Source organism: Myodes glareolus, chromosome 14 (genome assembly GCF_982192425.1).
Source record: "Myodes glareolus chromosome 14, mMyoGla1.1, whole genome shotgun sequence".
Classification (NCBI taxonomy): Eukaryota; Metazoa; Chordata; class Mammalia; order Rodentia; family Cricetidae; genus Myodes; species Myodes glareolus.
In genome coordinates, this window is record NC_142039.1 from 72,943,814 (window position 1) to 72,963,666 (window position 19,853).

Genomic DNA, 19,853 nt, shown 5'->3' on the forward strand with positions numbered 1-19,853 from the left:
ATACATACAAATAAAACAGGTCATACACATAAAATAAATCTTAAGTACAAAGGAGGTACCATAGCATAAAACACGAAGGAGAGGTTAACTCTGCCACTGTGTGGTAATATCACAGCATATACTACAAATGCAGTTGTAGTTACCCTGAGACCCTGATAAACAAAAAGTCACCTGCCATTGTTCTAACAAGCTCAGGCAGCATAGGTGTCAGCCATCTTGTTTGTGCAAAGGTTGCACATATGCTTTACCATAAAAAATGGGATAATACTTCAAAGAGGAAATCTTCATAATTTAAAGTCCTGGTAATAAGAAAGTGCCCTTCCAGATATCCTGAACCAGTTTTCTATGAAAATGAAAATGTTAAGGTTGTACTTTTACCACCATGGTCAAGTTGAAGCCACTTGACCAGGGAAATACTTGGCTTCTGAATGCCTCTTCTATTACCTAGTGATTCATCACATTTGGCTGGCCATTAATACAGACCCTCATCTGAATGTGATGCAGGGCTGCAAGTTACTCACTACTGCTGATGCAGTGACAGCCATCAAAGCTGCAAGGGATGAAGTAAAGCTGTAAATGCCTTAGGGATATAAGGAGTTAAGTCATGAATGAAATGATGGTTTTTCTGGGGATTGATGGGGAAGTGAGAGAAATCATTCATGTAGCCAGTAGAGTTGGCGAAGGACTTGCAGATGTGCCTGATGAAGATGCGGACAAGCATATCAAAGGCCACTGAGAGTTCATTCTTAATGATAATGGATTGGAAGGGCCAATGGACTCATTCTCAGAGGAAGAAGAAATTGATGCTGACCTGGCAGTATGGACATGGTCACTTTTTCCTAAGCATTTTTCATTGCATAGACAGGATAGGACAAAATGGAGGAGTATGATTCTCTCTAGACTACAAATCCAAATTTACCCAGACAAAGACTGAAGGGCGGCTACAACCCTCAAAACATCTGATGAGCCAAAGAGGGAAAACAACTTCCAGTCTGATGTTTCCAAAGGGTTTTGAGAGACACCTATGGTCCTTGGATCATTGACATTGTCATTTCTGGATATCTAGCCATCAACATTATCTTGTCTTAATCATGATCAACCAGAAAAAAATCTCCTTCTCATATACAATTAGGTTATGACTTCTCATAGAATAACAGCATAGACCATTCACCTCAGTCATCTGGTTACGTTGTACCGCCTCATCTCTGTGGGGTAATTGTGTAAGAAGTATGTGATATTTGAGAAGGGAAGGAGTGATATGCACATAAACTTGGTCATATGTTGTATTCTGTCATCAGAAATGGCTAATATTCTACTGTGCTTAATATTAGTGTGTTAGCTGTGGGAAAACACAGTACATCTAGGGTCCAATATGAATTTAGGGCATCAGTGGAGAACTTGAGATGTATCCTCCACATATAAGGAAAGAGCACTGTGCTTTATAATTGTTAAGAAAGCTAGCAATTAATAGGAATTAAATAGGGGTAGTGACCTGATCAGATTGCAAATTCAAGGCCAAAGACTCATCCAAGAACCCAGTGTTGGGTTTGTACCACAGTGGTGGGTGTTCGCCTAGCTTGTGTAAAGTCCTGGCTGTGATGCCCAGCACCGAGACAGTGGATGAATGGAGCAATCTAACAAGATGACTCCTGGGATGGTTGAGGGGTGGTGGTTAGAAGGTGGCAGTGGCGACAGGATGGAGAAGCAGAGACAGGCTGAGGTTACTTTGGTGGCCGAGGCAGGGCTTACAGCAAGGGCATTTTGAAAAAGCTGTTGGAATACGTTTTGTTTCCCTCCTTCTTTTCTTCCTCCCCTTCTCTTCCATATGCAAGGCTAACCTCAGGCTCACTAAGCAGTCTGGGTAACCTCTTGCCTCTGCCTCCCGAGTACTGAGATTCCTGTCAGCTCCCACACCTAGTTATTTTATTTCTTCTTTCTTAGATCGCACAAGACAATGTGACACATTGCTATGGGATACAAATAGTGAAACTTAGAGACGGAGTCCACATCTCTATCCATCTGCCACCTGCCCCAACTCCATGGCTTTTTCCCTTAGAGGACACTGTTATAATTCAGGAAAAAAAAAAGCGACATGCAAGAGAAAGATGCCATGTTACAGAGCTCAGGTGGAGGTTTTGTTTGTTTGTTTGTTTTTGTTTTTAAATTGGGAAAAATGAATGGTCAAGAGGAGAGGGAAGACCAGCTTCTGCGAACAGGAGCAACAGAAGAGAAGAGAGAGGCAGGCGGGGGAGAGGGGCAGAGAGACAGAGAGACAGGCAGAGAAGCAGAGCGAGAAAGAAAGGCAAGGTCCACCTTTTAAAAGGGAACATAGGGAACGTGTACAGCAGGTGCTCTTAGTGGCTGCAGCTGAGGATGCATCCTGTCAGGACCTCAAGGGCAGGCCAGCACAGATGCCTGAACACTAAAGGCATCAGTGCTACTGTTCTGAAGTATATCCTTTTTGGTTTTGTCCTTCCCGTGGGTACTCTGAGTAACAGATAGTATCAAGTTTTAGACATATAATTACACATTTGATAAACTTTACCTGATTTTTTTCTAATATAACCAATATCTTAGAGGTTTTTTCTCTAAGGTAGTACATAGCAGGTCACTTTATTCTTTGGCTGATACACAGTATCCCAAAGTACAGGCTCCTCCTGTGTCTTCCTTGATGGGTATTCAGGTTTGCTTCCGAAATTTCTCTTTTCTAGTGAACAAGCTGGAAAGGAAATGCTTCTACATGTATCCTTCTAAGTTATCTCCTTTCTCCCCATGGGTGGTTGCTGACAACTGGGGTTTCTGCTCCCTGAGTGTGCATCCTTGGGTCGGTAGCTCTTTCGGTCCCTGCTAGTGTAGTCCTGTATAGTGAAGGAATCCCCTTAGTCCACGTTCTCATCAACCCTGGCTTGGATCAGGATTATCTTCCCATTTATAAGCACTCTATTACGGTGTGTATTTACCACCGTCTAACACTGGGTGGGCCTGCACAGTTTCATTGCCTCCTATGCTCCTGTGAACTGCCTTTAACCTTTTGCTTGCCAGTCTGGTGTGCTGGGTTTTTCTTAAGAGTTTGTAGGAGTTAAAACATATTTTCTACCCGAATCATTCCTTTGCTTTATACCACCAATATCCCCATCAGCCTCTAATCTTTTCTTTGTGATGTGTTATTATCTTTCACGGGTTCACATTTGTCAAATGTGTTAATCTTCTCCTTAATGGATGATGTTTGTAAGGATTTCCAAAAGGCCTTATTGGTTCTGCTTCCCCTGGGCGCAGTGACTGGATGCCCCGTCATGTGTAATTTGTGAAGTTTGAGTTTGAAGTGTCTGTGGGACATGCATGCAACAGAAGCTCAAACAGCCGATGGGTATTTTAGAATGGAGTCAAATTCAAGTCCTTCACTGGAGATACAGACTGGGTTCCCCAGAGTGGAGGGGGGCTTTTGCAAGTGGAAGTCTCAGGACAACCAGGGAGTATGCTAGGCCAATGGGACTCGACTGAATGGCAGTAATGTTAGTCACGGGCACACTGGGACAAATAGGGATGCTCTGTCAGGCTTGACAAGCATCTAGTGTTTTACTTCATGAAGGAGAGGCGGGGTTCTTGAAGGAAAGGAGAATGCCTCACTTCCAGTCTTCGCTGAAATTGAAAAACAGTAAGTGTGAGTAGGTATGATAAGAGTAAAATCCAGTGTGGCCAAGACAAAGCTGGGGCCAGAGAGGATCAAAAATAGCGACACGTTTAGGGAGGATTGGAGTGGCGTGTCTCTGAGCAGGCGCTGTAAGCTGATGGAGCAACTGAGCGAGAGCAGGGGCTCAGCAGGTCATCTCCACCTGATGACAGCCTTGGCTGACGGCCCCAATGGCCATCACTTGACAACCCAGACTGTGGTTGTTTGGGAACTCGGCAAGTCAAGTTCACACCCACACTAACAAAACACAAGCACCCACATGCTGCAGACAAAGTAAAATTTATTGAGACAGACAGAAGTGCGCCTACTCGGGACTACAGGTAAGCGGTTGCTATTAACCAAAGAGTCGTGTTCACATTCCAGAAAAGTCTACATGGAAAAGCATTCAGAGTACTAGATTTTCTACATCACTATTTCACCTACAATAGGGACAACAAACCGACACTCTGGATTTGATGGGCTCTTGTCACAAGGCTACACGTTGAACGGGGACGAACATCAGTGACTGAGAAAAGGTGTATAAAGACCAAACCTGCCCATTGCAGAAAGGGCTCTTGGATGTTACTGTACAGTGTGGTCAAGGTAAAACAAAAGCAAACCCAACGCCAATGGCATTGTGGGACGAGCAGAGGGCAGACCTGGATGAACGAGTCATCATTTCCGGTAAAGGTGGGGACGTGGGCATAAAGGAGGAACTGAGAGAAAGCCACATGAAGGCATCCCTGTACTGAGAACATCTGTAGAAACCAAACACATTCATATGGCAGAGGGTGAAGCCTGTGGAAGAGAATTCTAGGGTTTCAATTGGATGCCACAGTAATGGCATTAAATAACTGCTTGTAGAGACAGAGGAACGGCATCAACGGAAGGATTCCTGGAAATAAGGCAGTAAGGGTTCAACTCAATACCTGCTCAAACAATGGGTCAGTCATCCCAGTAGCACAGGTACTAAAAGCATCAGAAGATGCTTGGAATGCGTGGGGTTATTATAGGAATTAAAGACTCCATCCGAAGAGGGCAACGGAAGCTCTGCATCTCGGGAGAAGGTAACAGAAAGTCTAATTATGAGTACTATTATAAGTAACTGTCTTTAAAACCCCAAGTGGGGCATGAGGAGTGTCTATGGTGTTGCTTTGTTGATATGGGCTCCAGACATAGGAGGGCTTTTGATTTAATATCTTAATGAATCAAAATATCTTCTTGGAATGTTTCTGAAAATGACATCTCATTACCTTCCTGGGAAGTGCCTATTGAGTACTCTTCTCCACCATCAAGATAATGTTAAGGAGCTCTAAGTGTCATCTTAATGTGACACTTGTCATACGATAATTAGACAAAATAAGAGGTTCATCGGGTTCCGAGAAGTTTCTCCAAGTGAAATCAATTTGCCGATTGTTAATTTGGTCTCTTGTGCATTTTTTTTCCAAGCTTGAAGGAAATAATAACAATGGCTTATGATGATGGCCTAAACTGAGATTTCTAATATGTCTTTTTAATGTATCCTATTATAATTTAGCTGCGATTGAGCACCTGCTTCCTAAATTATGATCTAAATTATGATCAGTTTTGAGGGTGAGAAAAAAAAACAAAAACAAACTACGGGACTGGGGAGGATGTCATTGAGACCCCAAACTGAACAAGTCTGCATCTCCGTAGAAAGGAAGCACACAGAATTCTCAGCATCCAGCGGTACTTGTGTCTACCAGGCCAAGGAAGCGAACGGCACTATAGATATCCATTTCCCACATGAGGAGAATTCTTGGAGCAGTGTATCGTTGTCCATCCCGTTCAAGGACAGAAATGCTAGTTGAAGGAGGCTTACTACATCCAGAAGGCCAGTTTAGTGTGGGAGACAGGTTTGACCAAATACACTTTTTGCCTGAGTTAATAGATCTGTCTTGTGGGCTGGCTAAAACTCACTGGGGAACGCAAGGACAAGGAAGAGATAGTGTTGGTGGGGTGTGGTTGGTTAGGGCAAAATCAAAGTGGTTTCTGATGAGTCGTGGCGGGTTAGGTAGGAAGCAAGTGGCAGAGCTCGGGGAGCTGCCCTGACCTGAATGGGGCTGCACTGGAGTCTACTCTTTGGTACTTGTGTGGAGGAAATCTGGGAGAATACAGAGATGATACTGTTACTGAAACTGAATTCCAATGGTGAGCTTAGGCGAGCTTCTTGTGCTACTAGGGTCTCTTTCTAGGCCTCCACTGGGATTTCTATTAAATAACGGGTGAGAAAGAGAACCCCTTAGGACCTTTATCTCCCCTGGTCATGATTTGTGAATAGAAAGGGGGTGGGGGAAGAAACATGAAGAACATGAAGAATCCTAATTTTTTTTCCTATGATCATCATGATGCTGTCTTCTCGGAGAGCATAAGCTCAGTAGGAATGCCTTAGAAAAAGCCCTTGAGGGTAGGGAAGGGAGCTGCCACAAGTGGCTATGCTGCATCCTGAGGGGAACTTTTAGCTAAATGAAGAAATGGCTTGTGAAGCTGCCCAAGTGGGAGTTGCATGGCTTCTGTGGGGAAAAGAAAGAAGCAGTTTAGGCAAACAGGCTTATCCAAATCAAAAGGGCGTCTAGTCACTTTGCAACTGCATAGAGGAACCTCCCCAGCCTGCAGGCTACACAGGCCAAGTGTCAGTGCAAACAGGACTCCAAGAGGAATTTCATATCCCAGTTTGTGTTCCGCGTCTGGAGATGCTGATTAAGAGCCGTGGTTTTTCTAAAGTGTTTTCAGTACACAATCAGACACTTGGAGGTGTGTAAGCAAGTTGTGCCAGCACAGACACCCGTTTGTGGATGTGCAAGAGGCAGGGGAAGCAGCAAGACCTTAATTTCTGAGACCGAAAACAAATCCCTTCTCCAAAGGGGCTTGGACGGAATTAAGGCTGTCATTTGTAGGAAGCCATTTTTTTTATAACTTTTATAATTTTACACATTTTATGATTTTTAATAAGCATCAGAGGTGGTGGGAACAGAAGGAAAAGGAACAGTGATGTGGTGTGGTTTCCACAACATCTACAGGACACAAGAAAAGCACTTAGACACCGTAAGGCTGGGAACCATGCTGTAAGAACCACCGAGGTGGGTAATCAGAGAGGGTCTTTGACGTTTGAGAGGGTGGGGCTCCCTGCATTGCTGGATTCCACACAAATCACATGCTAGTTGCAAAACCCTTACAGGAGGGAAGGTGGCTTTATTTAAGCCGGCCATTCCCTCATCCGATGGAAAGGAAAACAAGAAACACAAACAACATCCTTTCTCCCGCACAACCGTATGCAAATTCAGAACGCTCTGGGAAGGGGTCTTCCAAACCTTAGCCCTGGTACAGAGAGAACAGCAGAGGAGAGACCTGCGGGCCTCGGAGTCCTAGGTACAAATGCAGGCAAAGGAAGCAACTTGCAAATCTGTGCCAAAAGCATGTCCTCTCCCTCCTGGGCACTACCAAATGTACCCAACCTCGTCTTCCTTGTCATCATCTTCATCCTCGTCATCTTCCCGCACAGCCCGGGTGTGCACCCTCAGCTTCCCCTCTCGGTCCTGTGGTCCCAGCTCTCGCTCGTCCTCTAGATCGCCCAGCAGGACCACAGAGCCACCGCTGCCGAAGTCCCCAGAGGTTTCCTGCTCCTCTTCTAGCACGGGAAGGAAAGACCTCAGGTTAGCTCCCCCTGTCCCTCAAGGCCCACGTGGACTCCCTAGGCTCGTGACTTGGGTTGTAGGATAAAAACCAGAGCATTTGCTTCTGCGGTGTGGGAGTTAGGCTTGAAACAGTCTCTAGGGCTCTGCCCTGTGGGCTGCTCTGATGGAAACCTGTCCTGGTTAATGTCTTGTCGGCTAGACACATTTGGAAAGAGGAACCTCAGTTGGGAAGATGCCTCCATCAGCTTCCCTGTAGTCAAGCCTGTGGGACATTTCCTAGAGCAATGATTGATGGTACCATCCCCGGACTAGTGGTCCTGGGCTGTATAAGAAGCAGGCTGAGCAAGGTATGGGGAACAGGTCAGAAAGCAGCATTCCGCCATGGCTTCTGCTTCAGTCTCTGCCTCCAGTTTCCTCCCGGCGCCTGCCCTTGAGTTCCCAATAAGTCCTTTTCTCCCCGAAAATACTTTGAAATATGGTCTTTATCACAGTAAGGGAAAGCAAACTAGAACAGGGCCCTAGAGTACCCCGGGTGCTTCAGCCTTGTTAGGAAGACTGCAGTCCTGAGTGCTGGACCAGTGACCGTCCTCTGACTCAGAAACTCTTGTTTACCCAGTGTTACTGGTGAAGATCTGCTGCTAGCAAAACCGGCTTTGCATGAGGTCATGGAATTCCAGCGTTCCATCTCCAGGGCAGACTCACTACAGCCAGAGCTGGCTCTTGAGATTCTGCCGTAACCCCTGCCCAGTGAGGACCCCTGGGCCAGCCGGGGCTGGTGCGGGAGGCTGTACTCACCACAGCTCACGGTGCCCTGTTTCCTGGAGCCAGCCAGCTCGTTCCCATATTTATCCACACACCAGCACTGCCCTGTGCTGCCATGACACTGTGTGGCTTTGTAGTAGCCCTCCTCGTTACACCGAGGTACGAATGCCCCTGTGGGGACAAAAGGGCCAATTTCAGTCAGACAAGCAAGCATGGAGGCTTGGGGTTCATGCCATTTAAGGAAGTGTGTGTGTGGGGGGGCTCACGTGTAAGCCTCAGCTCGGCTGTAGGACCCCAGGAAAGAATCAAGCTGGTTGGTTACTATTTTGTAAACATTATGGGGACCTCAGCCTTGATGAGGAAGTGTATATTGGACTCCAAGAAGCTCATTCCCCAATTAGACTTGGTAACAGTCAAGAGCATTGAGTAGTTACACATATTCCAGGCACTGATCTAAACCATGTGCATTATATATTAAACATGTTCACATAATCTCTTTCCCTTGGATAAACATAGAATTAGGACTTTTGATGAGTTTCATGCTTTTGCTCAAGTACGCTTGTGATGAAAATTCAGAGTCTGATCATTAATCTTAATTATCAACTTGATTGGATTCATATTAGTAAAGCCCATCTCTGAGAGGTGTCTTTGAGGGCATGACCTAATCAATGGGTTAATTCCTGTATGGATTGGTAATAGGCTGGTATTATTGTACATACATCAGCATAGTAAAAGACACAGACAATTAAGGGGGCACAGGATGGCAAGGCAGTCCCTCTCTCCAGTGTCTGAAGCCTCAGGACAGTAGAGAGTAAAGAAATAAATAGAAAAAAATGTTATTTAAATAAAACAAAATAAATAAAAGAGAAGAATCACAAAAAAGAATTCCACTACAATTAATATTTTCTATAAAGATTGCCCACACAACAATGATACTCCTTCTATACTGAAAATTTCAGATATGGGTTTTAAAAAACAAACCATGCTTAGGGCCTGAGCCCATGTGACGCCTCTTCCAGATATTTTCAGGGAGTCTCACTGGACAAGGCTCCTAGTTCCTCATGAGCTTCTGTGGTGTCAGGTTTTACCTCATCAGCTGGCATCCTTCTGGCCTAACTCAGGACCCACCCTGGGATCTCATTTAGATTCCTAGCAACCCTCTGAAGATGTAACTTCAGAACCCACCAAAATTGTAACTTTGGCCACTGTAAAGACAGTTAAGAGCCACCCTCCTTGGGGAAGCCCACATCTGTCATCCCCGAGTGCTTCATCCTGGCTGGCCCCAAGAATCCTTTCTGTGGTGAGATTAGGGGTCTGGCCTTCCCTGAGCAGAAGTCCCTACAGGAAAAGAGAATGCCTCTGGCTGCTGGCAGCCATGCTGGGCTGCAGTGCGGGCCTGCTGACAGGAGGGGGATGAAAGGTTGGAGGCAGGGTCTAGGTAGAGGAAGTACGTCACTGGGGGTGTGTCAGCTTCCTGCAATGTAAACTGCCCTGCCATGATGGGCTGACACCCCCAAATCTGTGAGGCGGAATGCGCGTTTTTTCTGTAAGAAGCTCTCTCTGGTGTTCTGTCACAGTGATGAGATGCTAAATGTGCTGTTTCTTTAAATCATTTTACAGCTCCGTCTGACAGTTTGACCCATGGACAAGCATCATAATCTAGAACCCCTTTAGAAACGACTTTTTTTCTGGTCCTGAGTCAAAAGTTGATTTTTATTTTCTTCTTTAAAAGAATTTATTTGTGTTTACAACACGTGGCCATGTGTGCGAGTGCCTGCATGCCTGCCTGTTTACGAACTGTGTGCATGCAATTCTCATGGCGACCAGAAGGAGGCATCAGATCACCTGGAACTGGAGTTACAGACAGCTGTGAGCTGCTATGTGGGTGCTGGGAACTGAAGCTGGGTTTTCTACAAGAGCTGTCAGTGCTCTTAACCCTGGAGTCATTGTTTCAGCTCCCCTCAACCCCAAAGTCAATTCTGAGGACCAGAAATACCTTTCCTCTATACTCTATACTGGGTTTGGATTGTTTCCCTTCAAGTTAGGACCCTTTGCCTCATACTGTCAAGCTTTCTGCTTTTCCCTGGCTTGTTGAAGGAAACCAACCCTTCCCAATGTGCTGTTGTTAGTGACCCTTATCTCACTGGTTTATTCTTTGATCATTTTTGGTTATTGTGTTCTTGGGGCTTTGAGTTGAACATCTAGTTCTGTGCATTATTTTTGATAATGTGTTTGAAGTGTGTGCTTTCACCAGCCTCACCTTGCTTCTGTGGGGTCTGGTGGACACGGCCTCACCTTGCTTCTGTCGGGTCTGGTGGTCAGCCCTTTTACATTTTCAACCAGCTGAAAAGAGTCTCTAGATTTTATTTTACTTCCTTGACGTCTCTTTTTGTTACTGTCTGGGCTAGTGAGTTTGAGATGCGATTATTAAAACTGTGTTTTATCTGTGGGGCTGACCGTGACAGACATTTCATGCAAACCTGCATGACTGCATATGTAAATATGAATGTGCATTACATCGCCCAATTATTCTATATCCAATTTGTGTCTCCTTGCACTTGTGACTTGTGGATGTCTATTACATTTAGTCTTAAAGTAACGAGCACACCGACAGCCTGGGACACGTCTTACTTTTCAGAAGGCGAAGTATTTGCTTTCCCAGATGTTATCGTGTTACATCAAGAATGACATTTTCCATCTTCTAATTTCAACTTCCTGTGCAAACGTCTTAGGTGTGACTTTGAAGACACAGCACTTCCTGTCTCATATGTCTGTCTGTCCCACGTGCCCTGGTTGTGATCATGGACTACTTTGTGCTTCTAACACACACCCGTGCCATGTGTTTCTCACGGCACCTGTCTCCTGCCTCCTGTTAAAATCACGTTGTCTTTCCTCCACGTCTCTCTTTTGTGTTTAAAACTCTCCCATATCTGTTATTCTTGGGGATTGCATGATATTTTCTAAAGAGAGCATAGTTTTTCCAAGGGAACTCTCAAGTTAATCTGTATTTCCTTTCCTTAGGGGTAATCAAAGCTGGAGCACATTTAAGCACCCGTGTTTCTGTTGCCCTCCACAGTCTAGAATTTATTCTAGACTGCCATCAAAATGTTTTGGTGATCTGGGTTTTGAAACAGGGTCTCACTGGGTGGCCTTGGCTGGCCTGGAACTTATTACATAGACTAGGATGACCTTGAACTCACAGAGATCTTCCTGCCTCTGTCTCTGAAGTGCTGGCAATCAAAAGGTTCTATACATCGTTGTTTAGATTTGGTATTATGCTGTTTCTTTTGCACAATTTCATATGGGATGTACTTATATACATTATCTTAGTTTGAGAATCTGTATTACCACCTTATAATGGGATGAGTTTAAAATTCTAGATTCAAAGTTATCTCCACTTGAGAAATACTATTTTGTCTTTCTAAACTAGAGAAATACTATTTTGTCTTTCTAAACTAGCATTGCCCATGGAAATCTGATGTCAATCTTGTTCTTGTTAAAGGTAGGTAATCTTTATTCATGATTGTGAGTTCATCTTCTCTGGGGGAATTCTCAGAAACTACATCCTTACATCATGAAGCAAAGACCTCTGGTTATCACTGTGACTTCTACTTAATTTTATTCCTGTTGTCTTTTTAGCATAGCTGTGCTCTCAGTTTAACTTCTATTTCACAGAATAATATCCTCCCCAAAGGTAACTTTGGAAGGTCAGGTTTTCTTTGAGCCAGTAAGTTTAGATATAGATCAGTATAGGCACTGCTTAAAATGTTTTCCTTTGTATTTATTCATATAATATGTATGAATGCTTTGTATGCATGTATGTCAGTGCACTACATGCATGTCTGGTATCCACAGTGGCCAAAGAGGGTGTTGGATCCCCCTGGTTACAGATGGTTGTGAGCCCTATGTGGTACCCAAATCAAACCCAGGTCTTCTACATGAGGTCATCTCTTCAGACCTCAGAATTGATCCCTGAGCATGGCGCTCACCAGGCTATTTCAGGATGTCTAGATTCCAAGAGACCAAGTGAGATAAAGAGGGTAAGTGTCCTACCACTGCAGTCACCCCTAGAAAGATAGGGGTACCCAGTGCCTGGCCATCTTCCTTAGGTGCTCCAGCAGTGGAAATGCTGGTCCCCCTGAGCAGTGGTTAGAAAGAGTGGAAGGACTGGTCCTCCTGAGCGGCGGTTAGAGACCACAACACCTAATAGACCACAGAATAAATTAAGATTGGGCTGAACCTTCAGGTTGGCGAGAAGCAGGTGTTGTAGTAAATCTATAATTTAATAAGATTACTGCTCTTTCTAAGTAGGTAGTAATTATAACTGATTATAATTTGTTGTTGCTTGTTTAGTTTATTTATTTGAATCTGAATATCCCTGAACACACACGGTTGTAGTATTTGGAGATTTTCTCCGTGCAGAGAATAATTTGTAAGCAATAGAGATGGCAGTCGTATGAATCGGTCTGAGTGAACTCGGAACCTGGAGGGTTTGAGATAAGACTCAAGTGAGATTACCGTAGGGGAGAGGTGGGCAGTTGTTGGATCACCTGCATTGAGGAGCATGAAAAGGAGCCGTGTCCGGTGGCATGGCATGCCTTCTATGATAAAGTCACCATTGCCATGGAGCTTTAAAAGTATTTCAGTTGCATAAACTGGTAGATCTTGGGTCTATCCCCCACCCTGTGTAGAAGAATACAATCAGCCATCAGAAGTCCTTGAGCTGGAGAAAGCGTATGGAGGAGATAGGCAGACATTGTATCTTCATCCAGAAAGATGTCTTTTCCACTGACAAACCAAGACTTCAAGAGTCCAGAAGCACAAGCTTAACGTTCTAGTGAAAGTTGAAAGTGTGAGGCAAGCCATGGGAATAAGTTGGAAGGAAGAGGGTTGGTTGTGCACTATGAGGTGACCCAAAACTTAGGGAGATAAGCGGCCCGCATTCACAGAATGCTTGCATTTGGCGATCTTTAGGGAAAATGTGCTCATCCTGCAAAGTAACTAGGTTAGCTTCTGGAATGGGGGCTGCTTAGGGAGTGTGCGTGCCTCCGACTGCTTCGCGAGAATAACTCTGGATTTACTGCTGCAGCTGTCTACTCTTTCTAACAGGGAGGGAAAGCAGGTTCCCTTCTCATCAACTGTGGTTTTCCAGGGTGCCGGTAATGGCCACCACACGCCCTCTCCATCCAGGAGCTAAGAGGACCAAAAGGGAGCCGGTGCTCCTGCAACTGACCTTCTTCTGCCTTAAACCCAAAGGAGAAAAAAAGCAGTGTCTAGAGACTTCCATCCAGAGAGGCACATGCCGTTCGACCCTATCTGATACATTTTGGCGGGGTCACGGCTTGTCTTGTTCCTTAAATGGACAAACTAGCCCTGGGGGAGAGAAGAAATAGTCTAACTTAAAAGCCTTTCTTTTTGAGATCTGGAAAAATACTCATGTGCTCCATTCGGTGGCTTTACGTGACAGAGAGAAACCCAAGAGTTAGTGTAGCCAGAATCAGGGAGGGGGCCCCAGAGAGTTGGACTCTGAGCATGGCCGAGCCACCCGCTGGCCCTGGCCTGACCTCGGCTTCTCTTGCTGGTAGAGGCCATCCTCTGTGAGCCAGCTGCTTGCAAAGGCTCAGGCTGGAGGAGAGTGAGGTGCTTCTTCCACAAGACACTGTCCCTAATTGAATAAACACTGTACAGCTGAACGTTACAAGAGATGCGGGTGCTTTAATTAGTTGCTCTAATGAGTGGCAAGGAATTGTACTTACCCAACAGGCTTTTCCCCTTGCTCAGCTTCTGAATTCTGTTCATTTCGTTCTGGCAAGGGAGACCTAGAAAATAATTTATGGAAGTCGGTTTCCAGATGGTGCAGAATATAATCTCTAATGATTGACTCCACTCTCGACGTGAGATGTGGGCAACGACACACCTGGGTGTGGGAATGTTCCATATGCTGGTGACTGTGCAACAAACAAATCCAGGCCATTAGTGTTGCTAATTTTAAGATAAGCTCCGTATCACAGGGCACTTAAAATAGCACGTGGAGGATACTTACATAATATAGGACACGTCCTACCTACACCAGACCAAGCAACACCGGGTGATTGGCTCGAGGATGTTTTTGGTGTTTTATGGCAAAGGAGGCATCCAGCAAAGCCCTCTGGGAGCTAAAAAATTGATGCTAAGCCTTACTAGAGGGCTAGAACTCTGAATATACAGACAGCTAGTCAGGGGTCTCAATGTTCGGCCTACTGCGGCTCTTGTCTCATGGGAGAGAAGTTAGCGGAACTCAAGTATGCCTGCATGGACACGGGAGCCATGTGGAAGGGCAATGAGCAAGCAAAGCCTCCAGAGGCTGACTCCATCACAGCTCTCTCTGCCTCCTGAATGCTCAGGACCCCCAACATCTCTTCCCTCCCTTCAGCTTCTAAGTCCTCGCCCGGGAAATACATGTAGTGTGAACAACCACCAGGAAACTGTTGTGACAGACAGACAGGGAACCACATGGCTAAACGTGTGGAGACCTGACAGGGCCTGTGCTGTTGCCCTAAGAAGAATTTACCACCAGCAAAGGGACAAATGACCTCGCTGGTATTTTATGGTTTGTCCATGACTGGCTTTTGTCAGTCTTATCGGTTTGGCAGGTCCTGCCATTGACTGTCCTTGTGGCACAGGAGGGAGTCCCGCCCCTCTGCGTTCTTAACCATCTCTCGACAGCACCCACGTCTGTCTGCTACTGTCTGGCTTGTACAGCACCTGGCACTCCTGCTGCCAGGTGAGAAAGAGTGGGCTGCAAGATACATGCTTCTCACTTCATTCAGGGTAAGGAGAAAGATCGAAGCGAATCCCACTGTGACCAGGAAGGGTAGTGCTTACTCTGATGAATAGCTACCATTTGCTGAAGCGTTTGAATGTTCTAGAGCCTTTTAAAGTCTTTACAACCACCATACAAGATAGGTACTGATATTACCACTATTTTGTAAATGGAGATTCTCATCCACGACAAAGCAGAGACAGTTGGTGTAGAGAAGGACCATCAGCCTGATTGAAACAGAAGAATGGTCTAGTCTTACCATACTTCCTTGATATTTTCCTGCAAGAGTTTGGAAGAACAACTTATTTAAAGAAAGAAAAGTTAAACGGATGGGAAATCTACTTACAAACACACAAAACATTTCTTTTTTTCATTTTTAAAATGAAAAATCCATCCTGGAAATTATTTGCTGCTGAGCGGCTGACAACAGGTAGTGAAGGGTTCACTAAGTCAGGGATTCTAATGCAAACGTCGGCTGTGGGACAGCAGGGTTCAGGATGCAGATGTGCAGGCTCGAGGGCAAACGTGACACAGGAAGACAACGGTAGAGAATTAGAGAGAGGAAGTTCACCTCCAGAGCCAGGAGATTTAGATGAAACATCTCTGCTCATCAGACAGAGAGCCAAGGAGCAAAGTTCTCAACATAAACTTGAATGAAGAAAACTTTCCCGGAAATGAGAAAGAATCTAATTCTGGAGTTCAAAGAAGCACACAGCATCTCAGCAATGTGACACACGCTGAACAGAGCTAAGGTGGCCACTAGGAAATTAAGGTCCTTGAAAAGCAGAAAAAGAATCCTGTGTAGTTTCTTTTCTACTGCCTCTGGCCATGGTGCTTCCTAGGGGTGACTTATAAAGCAAGGGGCTTATTCTGACTTAAAAGTCCAGGAGGCTGAGGTCCGTTGGGCTCTGGCAGGCATGCCACTCAGAGTGGAGCAAGATGGTTGGTGACATTTCCTCTACACAAGGAGGCCAAGAGAGGCAACAGGCGGTGGGGAGAGGCTCTACCTTGTAAAGGTTCCTCAACCTCCCTAAGCAACATCACCAACTGGAGACCAAGTGTTCAAACACTCGAGTCTCTGGGGGACTTTTCTCATTCAACCCAGAACAAATCCCTCTCGTTTCCAGGCACAATGGAAATTGCATCACGTATAAAATAGAAAAAAAAACTGCAATGGCTTCATGTTCTCAAGAATAAAGCAGGAATATTTTCAAATATTTCTACTAACTATCTTCTAGAAAATGACTGCCAAGACAATTTTTGAGAAAAAAAATCTGAGAAAACTAAAACATCCATAAAATCGGAGAACACCACAGTAACTCGGGTTTCCCTGGGGCCGCAGAGGTTATCAGAACCTTAACTATAAAGTTATCTGACATCAGCGTGCGCAGTAACTACAACTGCAGCTCTGCTGGGGAGAAAGCTTGGAGCCTTGGACGTCCTTAACATCGACCTATAAAGTCTAGGTATGACGACCCATCATCTTTAAGCTTCTTTATGAAACAACGCACTAAATCAAACCTTAACAGATACCATGGAGTCAAAAATGAAGAGAGGGAAATATACAAAATGAAAAGTCATTTTTCTCAGAACGAATCCTGGATGCTATATCGTCTCAGGGCACACCACAAATGGGGTCCTGGCTTCTCCCCATACCCACATGCTGAAGGGGAGCCTGTCCGGAGAGGGCCCTGTGGCCGAGCACCTAGCTCAGTACCTTGGGTACGGCAGTGAGTAAACTCAGCCTGCCACCCCACTCTCAAGTGAAACCGTGGGTCAGGTTCTGTGCCGCAAGCATTTTAGACTAAAGTAAAACAATCGCTATTGTTCAGCTCTAATCTGTGCTAGGCAATATAGTCAGAGAGGGGAAAGCAACAAACACAAAGGGAAGGAGAAAGAATGTAATTACATTTTAATATTTAAAGGAAGATGTATCACTGTTCACACCTGAAAACACCAAGAGAGCCAACCTGAGAGTGGAAATGAAGGGAGAATTCAGAGAGGGAGTAGACGGGAAGGAGGAGTCATTGACAGTCGTGTCAAGATGGGGACCATGGCGACAACAAGCTGGAGACTACCTCCACCAGCTGCGGCAGCCTCTAAGATGACGGCCTCAACAGCTTACGGCTGGGAGGAATTTCAAATAAACTGGGCAAATACATCCTGAGGTTCAGGAGGGAAGAAAAACACAACTAGCCAGAGCATTCTGATATAAAAATTAATGGCAAGAGAGGAGAGACCTCCAATATACCAAGACCAAGGGTCAATCAACTGTGATTTAAACTGCTTTATTAACTGTGAATTAAATGGGATAGAATTGATTTATGGATATTTAGAAAAGTGGAACTTGGTACTTGGGAGTAAATCTAAGACACAGGCATATATATCAGACATGCTATTGACAGAAGAAAGATTCATCAATAACTGACAGAAAGGCAGCTAGGTAGTTATCCCCAAACTTGGAGCAGAAGCCAAGGCCTCCTGACCATGTGCATATACATAGAGTAATGCAAAATCTGAACAAACACAGAGTCACTGAAGTTAGCCAAGGCATGAGATGGTCGCTTTACTGGATTCAAGTGAAAAAAACACCCTTCAAAGCCTAATGTAAGCTTTATGAATTAAAAAGGTATATAATAACAAAAAATGAGACATGCAATTATGTAGAAATTTAAAATTTTCTCACTAACAAGAAAAATACGCAAAGTCAAAGTTGAAGAAAAACTGCAGTCCCAATGACTAGCCAAGTACTAAGCCCATAGATACACCTTCTCCTACAGAAGACAGGACAAAGCGCAACTCCAACAGGAAAAATATACAAAGACAATAAAATTACTTTGAGGAAACAGAAACCTAAGAGTGTCCTGGAGATGAGCCAAGTTATCCAGATTCACTCGTGATAAGAGGATGAAGGCAGTGTGGCATCCTTCTGTCCCACGTCAGCAGCAGTGACTAGGTCTGATACAGACATGAAGAAACAGTATTCTAATTTTTTCTCTCTCACTAAACATATCTACTCCAACCTCTCCGAGAGGCATACTGGCAGCTGCGCTGAGATGTAAAGATGCAGGCTGTGCACTGGGGATGGACCCCACCACCCTAGGAATGTGCACACTGAAAGCTCTTCGGAGTGTCTGCACTTCTGATGTGTGTCCAGGCATCTTTGTGCACAGGCATACGAGCTGCACAGTTTAAATACGATTAGTAGACAGACAGACAGACTTCTAGTCCGCTGGGTACAGCCCCCAGGAGGCAGAGACTGAAAGAAAGCCAGACAGGAAAGACAACCTGTGGGAAGGCAGAACACGGCCACTGGTTGGGATGCTGTGGCAGGCTGGCTCCCTTGCCTGACTCTGGTGACAGGAGACACCTGACATCCTTTCCTATATTCCTTAAATCTGGTGTCTTTTGTTAGCTGTAGTTTTGTCACCAGCAAAATATTGTAATTAAGGAGAGTTTGTGAAGCAATGAAAATATGATCCTCTTACGTTTCCATAGTATTTTTCACACTGAGAATCTCATGGTGACCTTGAGAACCATACAACCAAAGTTTTTACACACCCATTTTACACAGGAAGGATGCTTTTCCAAAGGAAGGAATTAACTCACCCAACAGCCACCGTGATTTGACTCTTAGCTTCCTTAAAGTCATGTTAAATGCAGACAGGCACCTTTGGGCTTGCCTGCCATTCCACAGGGTGTTTAATGCCTGTGCCTTTCTGTGCACACATCTCTGGTGGCCTCCGTGCCCAGCACGGCTGCCAGGCCTTGGGCCCCACCTCACCTCCTGGCTTCTGGAAGCAGTAGCACCATTCGTTGTTAGAGAGCTTGCCGTCCTTGAAGGAGTCACAGGAGTTAAAGAGGGGCTGGATGCAGGGCTCATACTTGTCTAGGTAGATGGCGTTGATCTCCGAGTGGTCCAGCAAGAGGTCATAGTTCATGTCCAACTTGTTGAACATCCAGCCCAGGGAGTCCTTGCAAATGGGCAGGATGCTGGTATCGAACCCTGCGAGAAAAGGGGGCAACTCAGCTTACCAGACAGAGAACACACCGTGCTGTTCCCCAGCCTGGTGCCCCAGAGGGGCCAGGGTGCTCCCTACTGTGTCTTCCCTTCAGGCTTACGTATGAGACAGATACATGCCCTAAAAACAGGAGACAACTTCAGGGGAAATATCTTCAAGAGAGAAACCATTCCCAGTGATGATGCATCTGTGGTATAAATATGAGTTCCATTGTCTGCAAATCTGCCTGCAAGATGTGTCTGGGAGGAAAACTACAAACACACTAAAATATAAAGTGTATAATACTGAAACCTGAGCTTCTTATTATGTATTTTAGGAAAAAAAATGAAGACTCAAAATATTGGAGAAAGGAGTGATGGTGGGGGAGACAACGGCAGGTGAATGAAGCTCCATCTATCCCAGAGGCCCCTTCGCCCAGTTCAAGGCTGGAAGGTGGAGAACCCACGTCCTGCTCTGTTCCCTTTCTTCTTTTCTGCAACCCCCAAGGAGCCACAGGAGATGGAATCCAGACCAACTCAGACAATCATTTGTTTCTTATTTCCCCAGGGAAGGGGACGTTGTTTTTCTTAAAGGATTCTTTGTTTCCACACGGAGACTGTAAACCCAGGAAGGGTTGCTTAGACTCAGCTCAATGCTCTGGAAGGCACAGCACTGTGGACAGACACCAAGACCATCTTTCTCTCAGAGCCACGGGATGACAAAGGCCCGGCTTATCCTAGGCACTGATCTTGAGGACTGGCTTTGTTTTCCAAGGATGCTACAGATAAAAATGTTTCTAAGCTACAGTCTATAGATCTCATGTTTCTCACTAAATTCAAAGGGCAATCATGTGAAATGCTGTCATCTCTACTTTGTAGATAAAGAGATAGCAAGATCATATAACTTCAAAATTGGGATTGAAACCCAGGCAGTCTAGTTCAGCTCTAGAGTTCTCACCCAGT

At 45.1% G+C, this 19,853-nt stretch overlaps 1 protein-coding gene across 2 annotated transcripts in view; it reads right to left on the reverse strand.

Moving 5' to 3' along the window:
- Positions 1-3,954: 3,954 nt before the first annotated feature.
- The window catches only part of Spock1 (SPARC (osteonectin), cwcv and kazal like domains proteoglycan 1), a 481,800-nt gene continuing 465,901 nt past the window's right edge, over positions 3,955-19,853 (reverse strand). For both annotated transcript variants that reach the window (XM_048447703.3, XM_048447704.3), the window contains 4 exons: positions 18,675-18,896; positions 13,845-13,907; positions 8,122-8,259; positions 3,955-7,319 (listed from right to left, as the gene is read on the reverse strand). In XM_048447703.3, the coding sequence (XP_048303660.2) occupies positions 7,129-7,319; positions 8,122-8,259; positions 13,845-13,907; positions 18,675-18,896 (614 nt within the window). In that variant the 3' untranslated portion in view covers positions 3,955-7,128. The remainder of the gene's footprint in view (positions 7,320-8,121; positions 8,260-13,844; positions 13,908-18,674; positions 18,897-19,853) is intronic.